At 42.4% G+C, this 24,026-nt stretch overlaps 1 protein-coding gene across 3 annotated transcripts in view; it reads right to left on the bottom strand.

Moving 5' to 3' along the window:
- Positions 1-24,026, bottom strand: part of KCNIP1 (potassium voltage-gated channel interacting protein 1) — a 770,055-nt gene that overhangs the window by 517,318 nt on the left and 228,711 nt on the right. For 2 of the 3 annotated variants that reach the window (XM_037907416.2, XM_027833636.3), the window contains exon 1: positions 4,039-4,914. The exons of the other annotated variant lie outside the window; for it this stretch is intronic. In XM_037907416.2, coding sequence (XP_037763344.1) covers positions 4,039-4,099 — 61 coding nt within the window. In that variant the 5' untranslated portion in view covers positions 4,100-4,914. Of the gene's footprint in view, positions 1-4,038; positions 4,915-24,026 lie in introns of those variants that run through there. 3 annotated transcript variants of the gene reach the window in all.

Genomic DNA, 24,026 nt, shown 5'->3' with positions numbered 1-24,026 from the left:
CTAACCGCCCTGATGTCTGGCTGCATGTAATCAGCAGCCCGGCAATTTGCCTCAACTTCCCACCCCGCCATAAACGTCTCCCCCTTACTCTCACAGATATCGTTGAGCGCACAGCAAGCAGTAATAACAATGGGAATATTGGTTTCGCTGAGGTCTAACTGAGTCAGTAAACTGCGCCAGCGCGCTTTTAAACGTCCAAATGCACATTCTACCATCATTCTGCACTTGCTCAGCCTCTAGTTGAACTGCTCCTTACTACTGTCCAGTCTGCCTGTGTACGGCTTCATGAGCCATGGCATTAAGGGGTAGGCTGGGTCCCCAAGGATAACTATAGGCATTTAACATCCCCAACGGTTATTTTCTGGTCTGGAAAGTAAGTCCCTTGCTGCAGCTGTTCATACAGACTAGAGTTCCTGAAGATGCGAGCGTCATGTACCTTTCCCGGCCATCCCATGTTGATGTTGGTGAAACGTCCCTTGTGATCCACCAATGCTTGCAGCACCATTGAAAAGTGACCCCTTGCGGTTTATGTACTCGCCGGCTTGGTAATCTGGTCCCAAGATATGGATCTGCATTCCGTCTATGGCCCCACCACAGTTAGAGAATCCCATTGCAGAAAAGCCATCCACTATGACCTGTACATTTCCCAGAGTCACTACCTTGATAGCGGCAGCTCAGTGATTGCGTTGGCTACTTGGATCACAGCAGCCCCCACAGTAGATTTGCCCACTCCAAATTGATTCCCGATGGACTGGTAGCTGTCTGGCGTTGCAAGCTTCCAGAGGGGTAACGCCACTCGCTTGTGAACTGTGCAGGCTGCTCTCATCTTGGTATTCTTGTGCTTCAGGGCAGGGGAAAGCAAGTCAAAGTTCCATGAAAGTGCCCTTACGCATGCAAAAGTTTTGCAGCCACTGGGAATCATCCTAGACCTGCAACACTATGCCTTCCCACCAGTCTGTGCTTGTTTCCCAGGCCCAGAATCAGTGTTCCACGGCATGAGCCTGCCCCATTGCCACCGGGATGGCCAAATTGCCGGGGCCCGTACTTTGAGAGAAGTCTGTGTCCATGTCCTCATCACTCTCATCACCGTGCTGCCATCGCCTCCTTGCCTGCTTTTGCAGGTTCTGGTTCTGCATATACTGCTTGATAATGCGTGAGGTGTTTACAATGCTCATAACTGCCACGGTGATCTTAGCTGGCTCCATGCTTGTCGTGGTATGGCGTCTGCAGGAAAGCAGAGTTACAGGGGAAGCTGTGGTTGGATGACCAGTTTTGCTGCCAGGACACAACAGCTGAGCGGGCTGCACACTTGCTGTGGTATGGCAAGACAAGAGCAGCCGAGCAGAGTTGCAGCGGAAGCGGCCCTGTGAGACCACCAGGAGAGCAGAGTTGCAGTGGAAGCGGTGGATGACGACGATGGTTTGCAGACCTACTGCACCGTCTGCTGAAAGCAGTATGGCGCCCGCACAGAAAAAAAGGCATGAAACGATTGTCTGCCATTGCTTCCACACAGGGAGGGGGGACTGATGACATGTACCCAAAACCACCCGCGACAATGTTTTTGCCCCATCAGGCATTGGGAGCTCAACCCAGAATTCCAATGGGCAGCAGAGACTGCGGGAACTGTGGGATAGCTACCCACAGTGCAACACTCCGAAAATCAATGCTAGCCTCGGTACTGTGGACACACTCCAACAACTTAATGCGCTTAGTGGGGACAGCCTACAACACCATCTAGCACAGATGTGGGAATTGCAAACATCGCACTGTCCATTCTACTTGTCCCTAATGTAGTCCTCAATGAGCTGGGGGATCCTGCAGCTGCCACTTTGCCAGGACTTTCTGAACTGGCTCTGTCCATCAGGTTATTATAATCAGCTGCAATTAGCAGTCCCACAGGCCACCTTGTTCTCTACCTGCAGCTGAGTGGTACCCAGAAACTTAAAGGTGTGAAATTCTATGCTGGCTTTGAAAATAGTCAAGAAAATTAAAAGGAATTACTTCTGACCTGCTCCTTACAACTGGGTGCCACGCTAACCAGTGAAAGCAAGAGGAGAACACATTGGCACCAAATCAGAAATGGCTCTACGAAAGCAGGTTTTGGTACATATCGCTAAAGGATCACTTCCAGCAGATATCAGTAAGACTGAGTTCCACTGTAAATGTTATTGTATGTGACCAGATGCTGGATTTTTATTGGTGATGAATTCAAACAACAAGCAATTTCTAGCCACCCACTACAGAAAAGCCAACCACAAGCTGTCATAAGGAACATATAGATTCAGCAACATATTACCTATATTTAGATACAAATTCCTTCCCTGGCGACTGCACCTTGATGTGGCAGGAAGTCTTTTGTGTCCTAGTGACCAGAGAGCTATGCAAGCAGGAGTTTTAACTCCTGGTAGGGCTACCCAAGCTGGACAGGTCAAAAGGCATGGACCAAATGAAAAGCAGCCCACTGGTTGGGGGTTGAGCAATACACCAAGCACCTTTCCTTGGGATAAATTTAAGTTATAGAAACACAACAAGGTAACCATTCTGGCAAACAGCCTGATACACAGGAGTGGCGGAGCCTTGTTTGTGCCCTAAGTGATATCTTACGCTGCACGGAAGATTCAGAGTCAGACGCAAATAGGTGCAGCTGGAAAATTGCTAAGAAGGCCATGTTGTCATAGAAGTTGGTATACTCCACACAGCACATTCGGTACATCTGTATCTTGCTGTGCCTAAACACATATTGACTCCAACGGTTTAGATGTGTGACTCAACACCTAGATGCTATGCAATTATGGCCTCATTATCAATAGCAAAGACAAAGGAGATGCAATCCATCCACAGGCGCTTAGTAAAAGTGATGATTGACTCTGTCTAGTCAATAGCGCCAAAGTCCATTTGGCTGTCTTGTACAAGAAACGGTTCTACAATTTTACATTTGTTTGCAAAGTTAAAATGATCACCTCCCACTCCAATCCACTCCCAAACCCTCTGCACCCTACCTCTCCTCACCCCCACATCCCTTTACAGTGATAGCTTGATAAAACCCATTTGATTTGTTCTGATGTAAGTATTTTTTTTATTTTGCCTCATGATCAAAGCCAACTTCCACTCCAAGCATACATCAGGGCTGAGCTACAAATCCAGTGGAAGTTCAGATTTACCCTAGAAATGCTGATGGACTATTAATTGCAGTGCTTCAGCTCTGAACTATATTCCAATAGCAAAAAGACTCCCTAAAGTTTGAGGCTTTTTACAATACACATTGTATATTTTTCAGTCCCGCCCCCTACAGTGCTTTCAACTTTTTGTTTAGCAGAACCCTGGAATTTTTGAAATAACCCCATGAAAGGAATGGAGCACAGACTGAGCAAATAAGAATCCTCTCAACATTACTGAGCTCCTGAAAAATCAGCATTTTAGATTCTGGACATGTGGATTTAAGGATTAAAAATCCCTGGATTGCTGCTTGCTTTCTTCTCTGCTCTGAGCCTCTTCTCCTTCCCCTTCTTGTGAAGAAATCCTCTATCTTTTCCCTCCAGATAATTAACATAAAACATGCTGTGGCAATGTTTCATAGTCGGATTATTAAAAATACAACAGTCCCTCTGATGGTACTTTTTTCTGAAAGTACAAGGCAGCTGGAAGAATTTGCCATATGTATATATTTGATTCCCTGCCTAGTGGATTTACAAAGCATGGAATTGGGGAGTAAACAGGTCTCTTCTGCAAGTGCTCTGCATGTGAAACTGCTGAGTTCTCCTCCTTACACACATCTGTGTGAAGGATTGCCTTATTTCAGAAGGTGTATAAGGCACCCCCTTTCCCCCACAAAATACCTAGAGCAAATACTATCTTGCCCATGTAACCCCCCAAACCCCTTAACAGCCCACTCCCATCCTCCTCTGTAAATTAGACCTCACATAAATAGTGATGGGCTAGTTTCAAGTGGCACATGTTCATGATTTTCCCCCTCTGCTGTCAAACCCGATGTTAGTAAATACACAAAAGAGGCAGAAAAAGCAAAGAGGAAATCCTTACCTTTTGAGGGTCGTCTTTGTCTGGTTTGTAGAGAAGAGAATGTACCCATTACTGCACCCATTGCAACAGCAACTTGAGGGTTTTTTTTTTTGTTCCTCCCACCAGCCCCCAATAAACCAAAATCTATTTGGGGAAAGAAGAAAAAAGAAAGGAGGAGGGTAAAAGCAAAGCACTGCAGCTCAAAGCTTAACGCTTGCTGAAAGCTGAGGGTTTTTTTTTTTTTTTCAGTCAACACACATGCACTGACTCACAGCCGGCTGCACTGTTATTATTCAAAACAGCTCCCCATCAAAATTTAAATGCTAGATAGATTCCCTCAGACCAGAGCTGACAGCAGATGCATCAAAATATTTACTGGAGCACAGCCACATAAACACACAGGCTAATTCTTCCTCTCTTTCCCTTATGGCTCCAACCAGCAGCCTGTAGGTCTACAGAGAAAGCATCAATGCATCTCTTCCAGTGCATACTAAACTACAGTTCTGTAGACATAGTAAGGGTCTTGGGAGGATGCTAGGGATCTGGGCTCTGTACCAATCATCAATGAATGAAAATCTACTCAGTGGAAAATGGATAGTGAACTAGCTGTCAAAGTTGCAGCTCTGTGGAATGCACTCTCCTGCTGACTAATATTGTCTTATAAAAAGGTAGAAAATAACATTCTCTTAAACTCTTCTGAGGCACAGGACCCAGGGAAAGGAAATAAGTGTGCAAAGAGGGTGGGGAAGAGGTGGCAGGGGAGGGGGAAGCAGATAGTAAATTTCAACACGGCCACTCTCCATACACTTTCTGACATGTCAGATGCATGGGAAATGCAGTTGCTGTTAACCTAATTCTGTGCAACTCATAAAGTGTGCGTGTGTGAAAGACTCCACACTTTTAGGATATTAAAAACAGCATATTATTGAAGCAAACGCCTATGAGTGTCAGATTTTTCTTAGTGAGATTTTTTTTTCCAAAAATTTGATCCAGGACATAATATTGCGCTACATTAAATTACATATATTGCTAGGTTTGCATTGAACATGGGGAAGGGGAGGTAGAGAAAGAGTTAATGCCTTATCAGGTACCTGTCAGAAGAAGAATTCATTTGGTATTCACAGATGGTGTCTTAGAGTAAGGCAGCATCTGTGCAAATATTGCATTTGTTTGAAGAAATTCATTCTTACATTGCAGACTAAACTATTTTGTCCCAAGAGGTTTCCTGTGCTTTCCTGTAACTTCTGAATGAAGATTTCATCAAATTCAAAGCTCAATGCATCTGAAAATCAGAAGTACTAAAAAGCCATTTTTACTGGGGATAAAGCATTTGGAGAGTTAATATTCAAATGCTTCCTACCCTGCATTTCTTGCATGCACATATATATTTACATCCCTTGTGTGCATCAGTAAACAGCTCTCATTTAGTGCTTGATCACAATCCATTCATGGAAAATGGAGAATTTTATTTGTTTGACAACTTAAAATAGGAGCACTTATGCTTTTTAGTGGAGCATCTTTTTTAGAAATAGGATCTTGGTATCTAAGCACAACCCTAACTGAAGGCACATCTGAACTGACAACAGAAATCGTGTTACTGCACTGTTTCCCCTTCCATAGGGGTGTGTCAAGTGGCTGGGATATATAGTAGTGTATTTGTGAGCTCACAACGGTGTTTTTTATTTGCACCTATTGTCATTCACACTTGGGCTCTTCTGGCACGTTGTCCCATAGTTGAGATCCTGGCACGGATAGATCCTACCAGCTGATAGTCTAACTCTGGGTTTCTCCAAGCTGCATTGGCCCGGAGGAGCATACCTGTCTGAGGACCAGGGAGAGCATGGGAGCTGTACAGTTCTCCTGAAGGTACACAGAGTTTGTATTAAACATTTAAACCATTTTTATTTAAATATTACCTAATTCTAACACAACAGCAAACAAAACCTGGTGTTCACTGCATCTCCCAGCACTCCAGGGCAGGGAGGATGATGGTAGGTCTCTGTAGCCATCTCCTTGCAGAACAACAGCTGCTTCACACAGATGTCTCTGAGGTAACAAAATCTCAGTCTATTCAGAGCTTTACGTACACCGGGATTTTTAATTCTGGTGGAGGTCGATGTCTTTGCATTGACTTTTCTTGCATTGGAGATGCACTGCTCTATGCAAACATCATCAGGCATCCCTGATCAGAAACATGCTCCCACATCCACCAGGGCAGGAGTAACATGCACACCAATAATTACAGGGCAATTACTGTAGTCATGAGTAACTGGTGCCAAGCACCTGGTGCTGGTACCTATGAAGAGCTAGCTGCTCATGTGGTTCTGGTTCTCCACTTTATTTCCAGCTTCTTATACAAGCTTCCAGGTTCTTCAATGGAAACAAGGAGGAGCCAAACTAGCTTGGCTAATCCTACACCAGAGAAAGAAACAAAAGCTGTTAGCATGGACTGGCGCTGCCAGCCAAAAACCACAAAATAAAACCACAGAGTGTTCAGAGGAATAGGGAGAGATGACAACCAGGTGGCTGAGGAACAGATTCAGACAAGAAGGAGACCAAGCAGCAGAGGAATATGGGCAGCACGAGAGAGGAAGTGAACAGATTAGAGTGGGAGAAGAAATGAAGAGCAAAATGAGTGAGATTAAAAGATTAAGAGATCACGTTCTTCAGAGAGGTGAAACTACAACATTCAAGACCGTTACAAATAAACCAATAATTTACTAATGTTAGTTACCCTCAAAAGTAGCTTCTGGTGTTTCCACAGCGATGCTCTGTGATGGGGTAGGAGGAAACAATCTCTTCAAGGTGTGCTTTGAAAAACCCAGTGAAAAAACTAGGAGAATTCTTGAAGTAAATAAAGTTGTTGCTTTCCAAAAATCAATGAGCAATTGCTCCTGTCACATCGTTCAAACATGAAACCACACACGAGTCTACACAGTGAGTCACCCGTTATGAAAAACAACATTAGAAATGTAAGTGCTCTAAAGTGAATCGTCACAAAGAGCTAAACTAATTATAAAGAAATGCCACAAGGAAAGCCAGATGGAAATTAACTCACTTCAGAATTCCTCCTGACACATATTGGACCCTGTCCAGGAGGAAAGCATAACAGATCAGCCTGCCCATATGGAGAAAAGGTGTGGGAGAAGGGGATGTTGGGGGATAGGAGACCAGCTCCTGTTGCTGTACACTGGTGGGAAATAGCAATTGGGTGCTAGGCAGAATGGGGGAGACAGTGTTTCCTATACTCCCCATATTCATTATTCTTTGAGACTAGGAGAACAAGGTTTTTCTCTTGGCTAAGAAATTGACACTGACAGCTTTTTGTGAAATAAAACCATTCCACAGAATTGGGGAAACCAGGTTCTGTACATAGGTAACAATTGCAGCCTTTGATTGTGTCATGTGCAGTGTATAAGAGTGGCAGGCAGAAGAACCCTCTGACACACATGAACCCACAGCATAAGTCTCGTAAAAGCAGACCTCGAAGTACAAAGACATGCCAAGCTCTAATGAATTTCTATGTATGGCATATGGACGTAATAGGCCAAACATTTATTTCTGCCAAGATGAGTTTGGAGATTTACAGAGTCAAGAGATAAATATTTGTTTGTGATTTGATAAATGCTGATGTTCACCTCGCCAGTCTACATATATATTGTTGCATACGTTCAGAGCATCTCCAACGAAGATAAGTCAAAATCTCTGACATGGCACTGCACTTGAGAAGCATAGCAGTACTGGTTTTTTAGTTAATGCCCTACATGGCAGATGCAGTGCAAGGTTCAGAAAAATACCTTGCTGAACCTGGCTGCAGCCAACTGGGGAACTCTTATTTGCATACTGCGGTCTAATTGGCTAGCATTGTTCCAGGCCTCAGTAACTATTGCTGGTTTCTTCAGAGGTTGGTATGACCTGTTGCATCACTATCCTATCAGCTAATATAGCACCAAAATTATTATTCTTATACACTATGAAACAGTATTCATGGTATTAACCCCTTTGCTGCATTTAACATGGCTGCCTACTTCTGTGCTACCACAAGGCAACTACATTTCACAGCAGAGTAGATACTCATTTGTTGAACACAGCCAGTAGGTCTGGCCGCAGTGCAGCAGTTAATTACTGTTGAGAACATGTAAATATAGTGGCAGCAGTTGAAGAATTAAATTAATATTGATCTGCTCTGAGAACACTGATGGGGTTAATATGCTCTCTTCCGACTGTGTAAAAAGTTCAATCATCACAGAAATTGCACGAACAGAGTGATTGGGATCATTACAGCCCACTCCCTGTCAGAGGATGAGATCCTGCTCCCATTGAAGACAATTGGTGTTTTACTATTGGTTTCAAAGAGTGAGAGACCAGGCCCTTATTGTCATGGCTCTAGCAACTGGTTTGCAGTCTTTTTGCTGGCAGGGGGTTGTTACCATTGGCTCACATGTTCCAGAGCTTTGTCAAAAGGCTCCAAAAGCATCCATTTCCTGGGTCTAAAACTGGAACAGCCAACTAGAGTTCTGGCAAAACATCCACCTATTCCTATAAGCCAAAGCGGGTATCTGGAACATTTATTGCTGGCTAAGGGTAAGCCAAGGACCTCCTGGAAAATGTTGGGATGCTCAAATCACTGCCACTTGTAAACTTAATTATTTTTTTTTAAGTATGAATTTCATCCAAAGTATAGTAATGTAAACTTACATAATAGCACAAACAAAACTACCTCATCTGCTCCTTCTCATTTAGGCCAGAATTGTCACTCTTGGTTGACTAAAGAAGGTACCTACATACAGATTTAGATGGCAAACTTAATTTTTGCCTGTTGGATCTTTGGGACATTGGAGCAGCAAAGCTCAGAGTGCTGCTGGGTTTTGCTTCCATTCACACAGCATCATGCTTGGAAGGACCTTCTTTCTTTATATTGTGACTGTTTCACGAGGGCATTTTATACCCAATCTAGGCCTGATCCCCAGGCAACTTGTCTCTTTCCAGGCTAGGTGACCCGTGACTGCCTGTCTTCTCTGCACATATGGTGGTACAACCTCCAATGATGGGAAGTTGGGAGCATAGTAAGAAATAGGCAGTGTATTGAGCTGTCACCATTGGCATTTCTATCTTGATGCCAGTGGCCATGGTTTTGGTTGTGTCCCCCTGAACTGCATCTTTGGCAGATGCTCGCAAACAGGACTCTGTTCTGGGGCACGAGCCCCGAAGTATGAACTGCGCTATGAATAGCTGTGGCTGTAGCTGCTTCTGGTATTATTCGGGCACAACTTCCTTCACTAAAGATATTGGGGGGAGCGGAGACATTAATTCTGTACCCTCTGATACAGTCACTCGCACACTGCCTGAGATGACAGGCATACAGATGCAGTTGCTGCTCATGAGCCACTATGGCTGCTCCTACACCCCTGCCCTCACTTCCTTTCCCCTTTGATTTTAAAATCGCCCATAGACAGAAAGAATTGACTTCCTTTAAAAATCAAGAACGAGGAAAACAACCTGCTGCCTTTTTTTTTTAAAGCAGGAAATGAGAGGTTTTGTTGTGTTTAACTGATTATTGTCTTAAACTCCCTGGGTTAGTTCCTCCCCCCACCCCAATGTATGAGTCTGAGCCAGGGCTGTGCCAAGAGGCTAGCAGAAGGCCTTGTGAACTATGAACCATGTGGATTCCATTGCTATCGAACCAGAACTCACTACTTGCTTTAATGCAGATAAGAAATCAATAGCATAATCTAATCTGAAGTCCAAACCTCATGTGTTGACTTGACCTGCAATGGTTCTGTGTTGCCACTCTACCCTGGAGGACCACGCAATCCAGGAGCCTAGACCTAGAGAGCAAGTGGCTGCAGAGGTGAAATATAAGGATTAATTCATTTTGTAACACAGGGCCTACACATCTCAGGGCTATTTAGATGAGCCAAATTAGGCCTTTGGACTTAGGAGAAGTTAGCTATATTATAAAGATAAATTTGCATAAGTAAGTTAATAATAAATCTGCTGAGCTTGTGTCTATGTTTGTGATATGCTGATGGTTTAAAAATAACTGCTGCATTTGGATAATAATATTTATGTCAGTAGACACCAGAAGATGACCATTGGTAGTCAGGGTGAAACATTAGAGACTTTCTTAAGGTAACTGCCCGTGACTATGGTGATAAGATGTCACAAATGTTAATGACTACAACGGGAACTAATGAAGAATGGGGCACCCCAAAAGTAGTGGGGATGTGGAAGTTCAAATAAGGAAGGGGTAAAGGCCTTCATAAAAACATATGAACTCCAGTGGATGTCACAGTAACACACTATAAAAGCTGTATCCCAACCTGCATGCCTGGGTGGGGGAGACACCAGGATGATGACCCCGGGTCAGGGTGATGATGATGGCAGGCTGTAGCAGTCAAATGAGACAAGGCTTCTGCAGTGGAAACTGAAAGTGAGGGATGGATTGTAGTGACGTGGTAAAAGAAAAATTGACAACGTACATGGTCTGTGGGATCCGTACCGAAAATGGCAGGTATACAAGATCTGAGCACAGTCTGTGGATAGGCCGGAGACTTTAGTCCACCAAAACAAGCTCAGGCCTTGCCCCTTTCAGCCCAAGGAGGAGTTCCACCTAGGCCAGTCGCCAGGAGACAGGGCCAGAAGGAGTCACTGGGCTCCTATGGGTGGGGCGGTTCACAATGGAGGGATCCCCACCAGAAGCACCTGACCCTGGTCCTGGCCCTGGGGCAGGGGAAATGCCTAGTGAGGAGGTTGGGGAACCCAGGGAAGAGGCACATGAATCTGACTCCATGTTAGGGAAGGAGCAGAACTCCTGGCTTTGCTGGGGTTAGGTAAAAGTGTTATTCCCTTGTTAAGCGTGGTGCTTGATCCAGGGGTGGATTCTGACTTTCTAGGAGGGATGGTTGGTGTTTGTGCAAACACACAGGGCTGGACCCAGGGACCTCATCCCCCACTGTGGGAAGCCCCCTCCTCACAGTTTCAGGAGAGCGTGGATATGGGTGGGGAAAGAAGACAGAGGAGTCAATCCTGATACCAGGGGTGTGGTCAGGGTGTCTGAGCAGAGGGTACCATCTGGCAGCGATGGGGAAAAAGTGGGAGTTCTGTCCTGATGATCAGTTTTAGGTGAGAACTGCAACCTTTTCATCCCACCGCTGTTCCCAGAGTGCCATTAAAGCAATGCGTCGGAAGGAATGGGCTCACATTTCAGTAGGGAAACCTGCTTTTTCTGTTACCCCCTGAAATCTGCCTGAGCACTGTACAAAGCCTTTTCGCAAATTCTGCCTCCTTTACTTTTTAAGAGGCTTTGGATTCTAAACTAGGAAACAATCTGAAATAATGGCTTTGCTCAGGATAATGCACAGGGTGCTTGAGAAGTGTGACTGCCACCACATCATCAGGTGCTAGTAGCACCAAGAAGTTATTGCCAGGTAATACTACTCATAGGCAATAGGGAACTCATACACATTCCTAAGAGAGTGGTGGAGAGATGTTTAAGAGGATTTGTGGGAATGAGGCACAAATGTGGATCCTAAAACCCCTTTGTCAGGGTTCCTTCCCCACTCTGAACTCTAGAGTACAGATGTGGGGACCTGCATGAAAGACCCCCTAAGCTTATTCTGACCAGCTTAGGTTAAAAACTTCCCAAGGTACCAACTTTGCCTTGCCCTTGAACAGTATGCTGCCACCATCAAGTGTTTTAAACAAAGAACAGGAAAAGAGCCCACTTGGAGACATCTTCCCCCAAAATATCCCCCCAAGCCCTACACCCCCTTTCCTGGGAAAGGCTTGATAAAGAATCCTCACCAATTTATATAGGTGAACACAGACCCAAACCCTTGGATCTTAAGAATAATGAAAAATCAAACAGGTTCTTAAAAGAATAATTTTATTTAAAGAAAAGGTAAAAGAATCACCTCTGTAAAATCAGGATGGTAAATACCTTACAGTGTAAGGTACATAGAGAATCCCTATCATAACATCAAAACATAATTAAAACATAGAGAATCAAAACATAGAGAATCCTTCTAGGCGAAACCTTAAGTTACAAAAAGACACAAAAACAGGAATATACATTCCATCCAGCACAGCTTATTTTACCAGCCATTAAACAAAAGGAAATGTAACGCATTTCTAGCTAGATTACTTACTAACTTAACAGGAGTTGTAAGGCTGCATTCCTGATCTGAGCAAACCCTTTGTTCCCCCCCTCCAGATTTGAAAGAATCTTGTCCCCCCCATTGGCCATTTTGGGTCAGGTGCCAGCGGGGTTACCTTAGCTTCTTAACCCTTTACAGGTGAAAGGATTTTATAGCACTGTACACAAAAAGGTGGTTACTCTTCCCTTTATATTTATGACACCCTTATTTACCAAGAAAAGAGCAGGGGCAGCAATAGTGTAAACTGCTACACACAATGTGCCTCAGGATTGGCCACCTCTAGGGGAAAGATGGCAGTTCCATCTCTGTTTACCTGTTCAGTTCTGGGTGTGTCTGCTGAAACTGCAAACTGTGATGGTGGCTTCTGTGAGGTAGCCACTTGTCTGCTAGAAGCTGCCCAAACATCACCTAGCAGGTATCAAACAGTAGTAGTGATTGGCCAGGAAAGCCCTAAACCAGACGGCAACAAACAATGTAACTTTTTTATTTATAAGCATTTCTATGCTGCTCTTCACTGATTCTCTGAGTCTTCCCTAAGAATTTTATGGATTTATCCTCACAACACAGCTGTAATGTAGGGAAGAAATATTGCTGTTTTGCAGTTGGGGAAACCAAGGCAGAGAATTAAAATGAATAGCCCAGAGTGACATGATTTTTATATCAAAGCCAGAAAAATTCTGATCAATCAATTCCCAGTCCTGCACTTCAGCTACAAGATTACATTACCAAACACCTGAGTCATCTCATATGTGAGTTGAGAGAGAAAATGTGTGTGTGCGTGCACAAATCCAAACACACACTCGCTGAGAATAACCTGAATCTCTGCACCATTTGAACTTCCACATAGTGTGCACATGGCTGACAGGCAAGAATCCATGTTTTGTGGGGGGGGGTTTTCAGCCGTCAACAAAAGACACAAGCAGCTGAGGAGTTCTAAAGATATGTCAAAACTACATAAGAAATATGAGCATTAAATGTTGATCAGGGTTAATAACTCAGTCTTGCCTACACCATAAGCTAAAGGCCAAGAAGTCTAGGGGGACGGGGGGGCAGGGAGAAGACAATGGTTTGCTTTCTTGTCTAACTGGGAATACTGTATCTATTTTATGCTTGCTTGTTCAGGGTGGGGTTACAGGCAGAGAGGGAGGGGGACACTTTCAATTGATCTCTTTCTGGCATGTATTCCTGCCTTAATGCCCTTGAACTGCCTAACAAATAAGAATGGAAAGTAAAGGACACCAGAGGAGCTGGATTCCATTTTAAATCTCCAAATGCAAGAGAGATTCAGAGTGAGGCCTGAGAAGGTGGCAGAACCATATGATCCTTAAATTGGAATTTCCTTACAGAGGGTCCATACCTGCCACCACACAAGTTAAGAAATTTAGCACCCTGTCTCAGACCTTTGTCCATGTGTGTATCTGTTGCTAACAATCGTAATAGAAGAACACAGACCTATCATTCTTCCCATACAGTTAAAACTCACTGAGAATGTATGCATAGGCTACATTTGAAGAAATGTTTGAAAGATTAATGGTCATTTTTGCCTTTGTTCCTTTTAGCTGAAAGTTTCTTCAGCTGCGTCAGATAATTTCATGAAGAACCATTCATTTTCAAAATGGCTGCCATCTCCTATTCTCAATGGTACTGAGGCCACAGACGACCCTCAATTAGGTGGCCATTTGAAAGCGGACCTAGATTTTACCAAAGATGCCCACCCACTCTTCATTTTTTCCTCTCCACCTTCTGACAGCACAGTGGGAGGACATCTTCCTTGAGAATAGCTTGGCTTTGCTCCCATTGGGGGTAATTAGAGGTGGTGTACATTTTGAAAGGACTCCTTATTGCTTCAGCCCCATTTATAACAGCAAGAGGGAGACAGTTGTCATTTTGAAAGAGAGCATGTAACTGGGAACAGGCTCTCTGCTCAGTTCTATTCAGAAGAGTAGATGGAAGCCACTTTGAAAGAGGGCTTTTTTTTTGTGACGGCCTCTGGAGGAGATTTTACTTGCCAGACTTTTCTGATAGCTAACCATCAAGTTATGAAAATAACAGGAACAAATAAACCAAAATAAGAAGAAATCAAAAAGTAAAGAATATGAAAAAAAATCCAATGTCTTTAAAAATCAGTTTAATCTAAATTGGGACTGCTTACCACATGGGATGGAGTTTATGTATGGAAAATGCACAATTGAGACATCAAACAATCTTAACAAATAGGGAGTTGTTAATTTCCTGGATTAGTTTTACTTGGTTTTGGAATAATTACAAGATACCTATAATGTGTTTCACTCTAAGTCAAAAATATACACTCTCAACTGTCACTCAACTTTAGCAGAGTTTATAAAAGAGAATTCCATTAAGGACCATAGAAGATGAAGAATGACTCCAATAAAAGGGACATATGCTGTAAATACAACACTGGCTGGTGGACTGAATTATTATTACAATTGTATAGTAATTCATCCTGAAGGACTCTGAACTGCTTGATGAATCATGTATGTGCAGCATCACTGACAGTTATTTTCAAATTGTGTTAAATGTAGTCATCAAGATTGTCTCTGGGTTCATAAGCAAATCAAAGAACAATTTAAAATGCAGCCAGCTCTAGGGTGGAGGCACAGGCAGGCATATAGCTGGGGAACAGCACACGGCCAAAAAGCGGGGAGAAGTCAGGCTATCATTGCAAAGATGTCTGTGCAAATCACACCATTCTATATGAACAAGGCCAGCAGGTCTTTACTATTCCTAAAAAGAAGCAGAATCTTGACTTTTAAAAAAAGATGGGCCCAAATGAAAAAAAAAAGTTTAAGGATGCTGAGACTAGAGTTTACGTCTGGTCATTAAGAGAGAGGGAGCACAAATCCAAGAATCTCTGCTGTTTGGCTGTGTTGGGACTCAGTTTCACTTATAAAGTGTAATCTGAGGCCCACACTGCATGCAACATTGTTTATCTGCCCTAGAAGGCAGAAGGACAGAGTCATCCTTGCCAAGATTTGATCCCGCTGTCCCAGGCCAGAGCTTCTGCTGATGTACATGCTTGTAGTCCCATTGAAGTCCATAGAGCTATGTTGATTGTACAGCTGCTGAGGATCTGGATCTGAATGTTTCAAACTTAATGCTAACCCCCTACGCAAACAAACAAAGAGAAAAGAAAGGCTTCCCACTAAAGGTAAAGAAAATTGTGTATAGTAGGCAGTGTCTAATTTGCTCTAGAATTGTGTGAGGAGATTAGCTCAGAAACTAACATTCCTAAAACAGATACCCACTGTCCTGCTGGGGGTGCAGTTCTTGCAATGGTGTGCACAAAATTGAAATGTCCTTATTTATTTTTATTTCCAGCAACGTCCAGTGTGTACTAGGCCATTTCCAAACGTCAGAAGAGGCCTGAGAAGTACATCCAAGTTGGATATTGCAACTACATGCACAGTTCTTTGCAAGGGCCCTCCGACTTCAGTTCCATGATACACTAATGTTGTGGATGTAATTTTGGTGCCCACCTTAGCAAAAAAAAAAAAATTATGAGACAGTTCATAGTCTTAGAAGCTCAGCAGTCAGGTGTGTGAGCCTATGTTTTAATTCTGCACTTGGCAGTGGATTTAAGATTGCCTTCTCCTCTTACAGGTCCCCTTCACAACAGAACGTTCAACACTGAAAAAGTGAAACCAAGAAGGAAGGAAGGAACAGATGGGGGGGAGGGAGGGGAAGAGGGGGAGAACATATACATCAGCAATGCAGGGACATTTAAACACCACTGATCTGGTAGGGTCTTTACGGGAAAAGAAGGAGGGAAGAAAGACAAAGCTTTGGTCATAATCTGAAGTTCACATTAGGAAGCCTGACCACACCCACACTTGTCCTTCCTTTGACATTGCTAATTTTCTGTCTGAACAAGTGAATCATTGGCAGATGGAGATCACAAAGCTCCAGACTGTTCTTTGTTTTCCTTTCTGATTCCCTCAATACGACTTACGCAGAAGAGTAATTTTTTATTTCAAATTTAATTCTTGTTAAAGAAATGAAAATAAAAAATCAGACTATCAAAATCACAGGAGGCAGAGCTTTTGCAATACTCCCTTTCAAGCTATGAACATTGCCATGAGGATTTCATTAACCCAGCAGAAAAGGGTTCTATCAAATAGACATAATGAATACAATAAATGCAGCCTTTGAATTCAAGACTCCATTTGCTCACAAAAATGTTCGCAGCCCTGTGACTATCACAAGCAGTTAAATATGAAGGATATTGTTAGTCAAGGATAATTCCTTGCTTTTTTTGCGGTGCTTTCTTATATATGTCATCTTCTTAGTTACAACCCAATCGAGCTGAGATTGCACAGGTGTGACTCAGGGCAGCAGAGGGCATATCTGTGTTTAGAACAAAGGGCCCTATCATGGCACTGATTTTTTTAAACAATCAGAACTCCCCGCTGATTTCATGGATTGTTAGTAATGTTATTGCTGGTGTATCAGTCAGAGTGGAATCAAACTCTGTCTTTCTTGGCTGTGCTGGCTCTGTCTTGATAATTGGATAAACATCACTAGCAATGCACTGCCAGACGCTGCCATTCTTCCTCAGAGAGTAGTAACTTACTCCCAAAGTAATCCCATTGAAATGAATATGCCTGCTTGTGCAGTATGGTACGCCACAGTGTAACTAAATCTGGGGCGGGAGGGGAGGCAGAGGCAGCACCAGGCCTTTATGAAATAAGCAGATCTGATTGAATAAACACAGGGGGAAATGTTGCTGCATGTGAAGATACCACCCTCCCATAGTTTTCAGAGCAAAACATTTTAAAATACATTCTTTCTTATCTATCTGATGAGTCTGGCTAAAAGAATTCCAGCAACCTAACATTTTCTGTCCTCTCAGCTGGAAAGCCTCAGGATTTCAAATTCACCTCACAGCATCCAGAAAGAAACTGGAACATCAAGTAAACTTTTAGGGCCTCTGGATACAGCGTTCCAGATCTTAAATCTTGATACTGTCACCTGTCATGGGTGCTGTAAGCTGCAATGGCAGTAAAGATTTAAACAAAGACATTCTTTGTCCCTCTTGTGGGTATCACAGCACACAGAGAACATAAATTGGAGACTCACCTGACTGCTTACCATAAAACAGATAGCAAGATGCACTGATCTTTCCCATCCATCTAAGATATGGCTGACAATGTGAACAGAGAAGCATCATGTTCTAAACAGGAGCCATTTCCAGTGACATGAAAAGAGAGGGTTCATGGACTAGAGAGAAGCATATAGTCCCAGGATTGAGCTCTTAGAATGAGGGCTGTAAGTCTGCCATAGTACATTTGGGGGAAAGTCATGATAGTTTCACAAAACATGGATCATAGGACAAGAATTATGGAGACGTTAGATGAGTTCTATAATAACCATGGTGGCTTAGTAGAATCAAACCTCAGTTTTTATTTTTAATGTATTTTAGGGGTACTACATGACTCATAGGCATCTTAGTTGCTTCCCTCCCCATAATTATTTGCATTACAATAGTGCTAAAGGCCCCAGCTGAGATCAGGATCCCCATGTGCAAGGCACTGTACATAGTTAGACAGTCCCTGTCCTGGACAGATTGCAATCTAAGGGCTCAGTTGTGGCCATGCCACAAGCCTTGAGTAAGGGGCAGAGTGCAGCTTCAGTACCTCAGGAGCAGACCAAGAGATGGATGGTTTCCCCTCTTGATCCTAGGGAGGACAGAGGAAGTAGTCTGTGTCAGCCATACACCTGGTACAGATTACTTCCCATCACCCCCGTCCTCCCACCTTGCACAGAAAGTGGATTAGCGACCCTGCAGAAGCTGCTCTCAACTCCTTATGCCCCCCTACTCCCTTGCATGGCAGGATAGCCAGGGTTCATAAGCTGGCCCTAAACAGAACCAATAGACAAGGGCTGGCATAGGAAGTATTATCTTCATTTTACAGATGGGAAACAGAGGCAAAAAATCGCTTGCCTGAGGAAGTTGGTGGCAGAATCAGGAACTGAACACAGGTTTCTCAAGTCCCTTGTGTCTGCACAAGAAAGCCGTTGTTTCTGTCTGTTTTCTACTTTTTTCACAAAGATTGTAGTGAAATGTTAAAGTGCCTTGATGTCTTTGTTTCCCTTTCCCAGATTTGCTTTATGGCGCTGGTGATCTCATGCTTGCAAGGTGCATTTCCTGAGTTCCCCTCAGTCTGCCCTCTGTGTCCTTGCAGTGATGCTTCAGAGCCTGGCTCTTTAACAATATCCAGTCCTATGGGCTGTTCTCTTACAAGTCTCAAAATTCATCCACCTGCTCACCAATAGTACCAAATCATGGACATTTTGACCTTTCTAAATATGAATTTTATTGCAATCTGTGTCATACATGCCAACTACAATTTCTATCTCATCATTGCACTATTTATATCTTCGACTATCTGCTATGATGCTTGGATTATGCATATATTAGACCTGTGCTAACTTGGGTGCAGTTTTTCTGGTCACGCTAGTTTCCACTCAGTGAATCATAGGGCCAGGGGAGTTGCCAACGATTTAGTTACAGCACCTGGATTCTCTAGTTGCCAGATGTAGCAAAGAATAGAGTGGCCTTGGGAGTACTGTAAACTTTATCAGCTGGTCACAGCCCCTAAGGGACCACCTGGCAGCTGAAGATTGCTTGAGCACATGGAGATTCTGGCCATAAACCCTCTCTTTACCCCTATTCCTGGACTGCAGTGGAATATAAACCAACTATTCTGGTTGGATGCCACCTTAGGATGCTCCTCTGTCTTATTTTGCTTTTTCTTTTGCAAGGATTCATATGAATATTTATGTTGGTTTCACTCCTTGTGTATTTCACACACCCAAGTTTCAGTTTGCAGTTCAAGTTTGAATGACTCTTATATCTCAAAAAATACAAAAAACCCTCTCCTGGAAACCACAAGCCCCAAATGATTTTGGTGCTAAAAGTATTAATGGGTCTAGAGTTGCCAGGACAGCTTACTACCCTTTGGAGACTCTTCAGTGATATATGGTACCAAATTCAAACTGAGTGCACCCACCCATTACCTTAGGGATGAATGTGATTTTTTGTTTAAGCTGTCAATCTTAAATGAGAATCAAACCCAGGTGCATTTCATTATGAAAATTCTTTCCACTCTATGTTGTATGTCAGCTAAACAGGATAAATTATGCTACCTAACCATTACACATTCTTATGGCAGAAAAACCCCACAGCATAATGAAAACCTTTCACTACAAATTTATTTCCTTTGATGCTGGTAAATCTGAAAACCTTTCCTGCTGGAAATCCACTCTGTCTGGGGAAGAGACATATTGCATGACTGAAACATAGGTCTTGTGTTCTGTTTGTTCTGTTGCCATTCAAAAGCAATTTCTCTGTTGTGCCGTGATAACACTTAATTGCCAAAATTATTTTCCCTATTTTTGGTACCTTCCTGTGACAGGCACAAAACATTTCAAGATCCAGGCTTTGGCATTCAACATTCTTGTTTACTTTCATTGATATTCCAAAAATATTAACTAGGCTTGAATTTGCATACTATATAAGTATTCATGTGTGCACAATAATTGCTCTAGACAGAAGATGCAAAGCAGATCAGTATATGCATCTGAAATGATCCCCTTGGTACAATCTGTTTGACATTAATACTGTTTAGAAAGGGGAGTCAGAAGCAGAGTGTGCTGAAGTCCATGCTATTAATGTCAATGAAGGGAAGGACGGATTGCTTGGAGGCGGGTGGGGGAGGGTGGACAACTCTCCATTTCATTGGGTTACTGAAGATTCATTGACAAAAGAAGTCTGCATCTTAAATGGGTGGCGAGATTACTGTATATTGCTGAGGAATGCTGCCTTCAAAAGCTGTGACACAGAGAGAACAGTTAACATCTTCTATCACTGCAAGATGCCCAGCAGCCGCACAGTGGTTGGGGGAAGAATGGAATCAGTTCCAGCACACAAACTCCTGCAGGATAGCAGAGTTGGTGGACAATTGCAAACGATCTTGGATACATTCTGCTCCCAAATTAATGACTCATCTGATTTTCCCCATACCAGTCTAGAACCCCTTACCCCTATCTTAACTGCCATCCTATCAATCTACCTACTCTCATTCTTTCCTCTTGACCAATCCCATCTGCTCAGAGTGACAGTTAATGATCAGTCTACTGTTGCCTTGAGCCCATAGTTGGTACTTATCCTACTATGGGGCTGCAAACATACTGTATGCTCAGGACAGATGTAGTGATATACACTGGAATAGTTAAGAAGTAGCAAAGGGCAGCTGGATGGATGTGGCGGGGGAGGCGGGAACAGGACTGAGTTGCGGCATCTGAGTTGAGGATTTGGGTGCACAAGATACCACAACAGATCTGTTACAGACACACTTCCTCTAGTTCTGTCTTCCACAACATTTGTAGGCACCTCAGTGTACACACCGAAAAAATGGTGCACGTACATGAAACAGGTGTGCAAACTATCTGATCAGAGGATACAAGCAGATGGTCCCAAATGCTGAAAACACATTAATGGAGACTGGATTGAATAAGTGTGAGGAGGACAGGAAGGGAAAGAAGAGAATGGGGAGAAAGGATTAATAATAAATAATTTCTTCTTTGAAATTATTTGATCTCTGGGCTCTTTTGACCTGCCCAAACAGTAGCCTGTCTTCCTAGAATTTTGCCAGGATTCAAATAGTCCCATTTCTTTTATCACTGTGTGATTTTATTTCCTTTAGCATTTCTTCTCCTCTTCATGGGAAATTTCTATCTGTATCTGGCATCTCTCCTCCACCTTCCCTGGTGTTCACTGAAGTTAAGAATGCAGCCATTCTTTTTAGGATTGTCTGCTTCTTTTGTCAATAAATTGGTTCTGAAACCCTGCTGAAATTCTTCCCTCACCTCCGGTTCCTTTTGTACTTAAAGAATTTCTACTTATTTATTGCAACCTCTTGTGCAATCTTCTTTTCATTACTCCTGCTTTGCTTTGCAGTTTTTCTTTTACTCTGCTTAATGTTATTCTTTAGTCTTCCTAGCCTTCCTGTATAATTACATCTAATGCCTCCACTCTGTAAGCCTGCCTTTACATTCTGACATTTCTCAGCAACCTTTTAAGAAAGTTTAATGTGTTTTTTGCAATCTAACTCTTGGGCAAACAGAAGTTTCTCATTCAACACTTAGTATTTCCTGTGTCCAATTGCTTTTTACTATTCATGCTTTATTACATTTCCATAAAACTAGTGCTTTTAAAAAGTGCCCAGACTCTGAAGCCCACCGAATAGGCACTACACATTGGCAGAAGCAATGAACATTTCCCAGTGCTGCCAAGCCAACATGGGTACATACTAGAAAACCAAGGAAGAAAAGAAAAGAAAAATCAGAATCTGTCAAATGACAAAATATACACAGAAGGTGGAAGAATTTAATGTTAGGCTTCAAAGATCTTCTTATCAGAGCTGGCTGGGAACTTTTGGATTAAACTTTTTCCATCAGAAAATGCGTATTTATCAAAACCAAAAGCTTTTGTGGAAGTGTTGTGATTAAACTTTTATCAGGAAGGGTTCTCAGGTCCAACGTAGAATTTCTGGCCAAAACAAGAGAAAGAGAGAGAGAGAGAGAGAGAGAGAGATTTTTCATGAAATGGAATTCTTGTTTTCTGGCCAGCCCTACTTATTGCCAATAATAGAATGTTTAGGAGAATGATCTGACAGTATCACTTCACTGATCCTATTCATCCGTGTTGAATATCAAGAAGATACTTTCACTAAGGGAATGAAGGGTGTTCTCTTTCACTTAAGTCTGTTTAACATGTATGAGATTCTTTGGTACATGGAGCATGCAGGGTTGATTTGAGTAAAGAATTGTTTGAAAGAGTTTGCTGAAGAGAGAGGAATGGCACAACAATCTTAATAGCTCACACTAAACCATGGGAGTGGGAATTGAACTTCTTCCATTTCCATTCTGATTCATATTTAAATTACAGTAGGTTCCTTGGAGGCAATGGAATGGATGCCAGCATGTGACAACCGGTGAGAGTTTAAGGGGCAAACTCAGTCCTTGTATGCCAGCAGCTTCCAGTGAAGATCAAAAGGACTTCCTCTAGAAGTAACCTGAAAGGATTTTTTTTTTTAAACTTGGATTTGGTGGCCCTTTTTGCTGATTTGTTTTGGAGGGGCAAATTTTCCATCCTCTCTCCTGCACCCATCACAAAGATATTTTTCTGATTTATTTTTACTTTTTTTTTTTGTAGAATACTTTACTATTTTATTTGTAGAAATATCAAACTGGGGCTTCCCTGATTTTTCTGGGGTCAATTGATGGGGCAAGAGTGCTGAACTTTTAACAGAGACCTCCTAAGTGTCTGTTAGAAATTTGAGTTAAATTGAGGTGAACCAAACCTTCAAACACTATGTTTTAAACAGTGATTGATACTAACCTGATTGGCCAGGCTGAGCAAAGTGCAAAACACATAAACAAGCCCTATAAATGGTGGTAAGGATGTGTTTTTTAAAAATACATTCCTTGTAAACAATCTAGGTTGTTCGTAATATAGGATTTTTTTAAAAAAAATACAACTCTGCTTGACAGTGTACAGTGGAAAATGTATGCTTGCTTTGCTCAGTGTTAAGATACCTCCTGGGCATCTGAATGCATCCACGTGCGTATCAGATATGTATGAAAATGCACATGTGCTTTTGGAATCTGTCCCTTTGACCTTTAAGATTAAGCTGCCTCAGGGCTTGGTTTCACTGTAGGGCTGTCAAGCAATTACAAAAATTAAATGCGATTGATCACGCTGTTAAACAGCAATAGAATGCCATTTATTTTAAATATTTTTGGATGTTTACTACATTTTCAAATATAATAATTTCAGTTACAACACAGAATACAAAGTGTACTGTGCTCACTTTATATTTATTTTTGGTTACAAATATTTGCACTGTAAAAACAAAAAAAAACCCATATTTTTCAATTCACCTCTCACAAGTATTGTAGTGCAATCTCTTTATCATGAAAGTTGAACTTACAAATTTAGAATTATGTACAAAAAAAAGCTGCATACAAAAATAAAGCAATGTAAAACTTCAGAGCCTATAAGTCCATTCAGTCCTATTTCTTGGTCAGCCACACCATCAGGGGCTCGTTCACCTGCACATCTACCAATGTGATATATGTCATCATGTGCCAGCAATGTCCCTCTGGCATGTACACTGGCCAAACCAGACAGTCTCTACGCAAAAGAACAAATCAGACGTCAAGAATTGTAACATTCAAAAATCAGTCAGAGAACACTTCAGCCTCCCTGGACACCCAATTTCAGACCTAAAAGTGGGAATTCTTCAACAAAAAAACTTCAAAAACAGACTCCAATGAGAAACTGCAGAACTGGAATTAATTTGCAAACTGGACACCATCAAATTAGGCCTGAATAAAGCCTGGGAGTAGATAGGTCATTACATAAACAAAAAACTATTTCCACATGCTATTCCCTCCCCCCCCCCCACACTGTTACTCACACCTTCTTGTCAACTGTTTGAAATGGGCCATCCTGATTAAGTGATTTTTTCTTCCTGCTGTATAATAGCCCACTGTAATTGATTTGTCTCGTTAGAGTTGGTAAGGCAACCCTCATCTTTTCATGTTCGCTGTATATCTATATCTATCTATCTTCCTACTGTATTTTCCACTCCATGCATCTGATGAAGTGGGTTTTAGCCCACAAAAGCTTATGGCAAAATAAATGAAATATATGGAGAATGCGGGTAAAACAGAGCAGGAGACATATGATTCTCCCCCCAAGAAGTACAATCACAAATTTAATTGACACATTATTTTTAACGAGCATCATCAGCATGTAAGCAT

This window comes from Chelonia mydas, chromosome 8 (genome assembly GCF_015237465.2).
Source record: "Chelonia mydas isolate rCheMyd1 chromosome 8, rCheMyd1.pri.v2, whole genome shotgun sequence".
Classification (NCBI taxonomy): Eukaryota; Metazoa; Chordata; order Testudines; family Cheloniidae; genus Chelonia; species Chelonia mydas.
The sequence above is the reverse complement of the archived record's forward strand: the minus strand, read 5'-3'. Positions and strand labels throughout refer to the sequence as shown.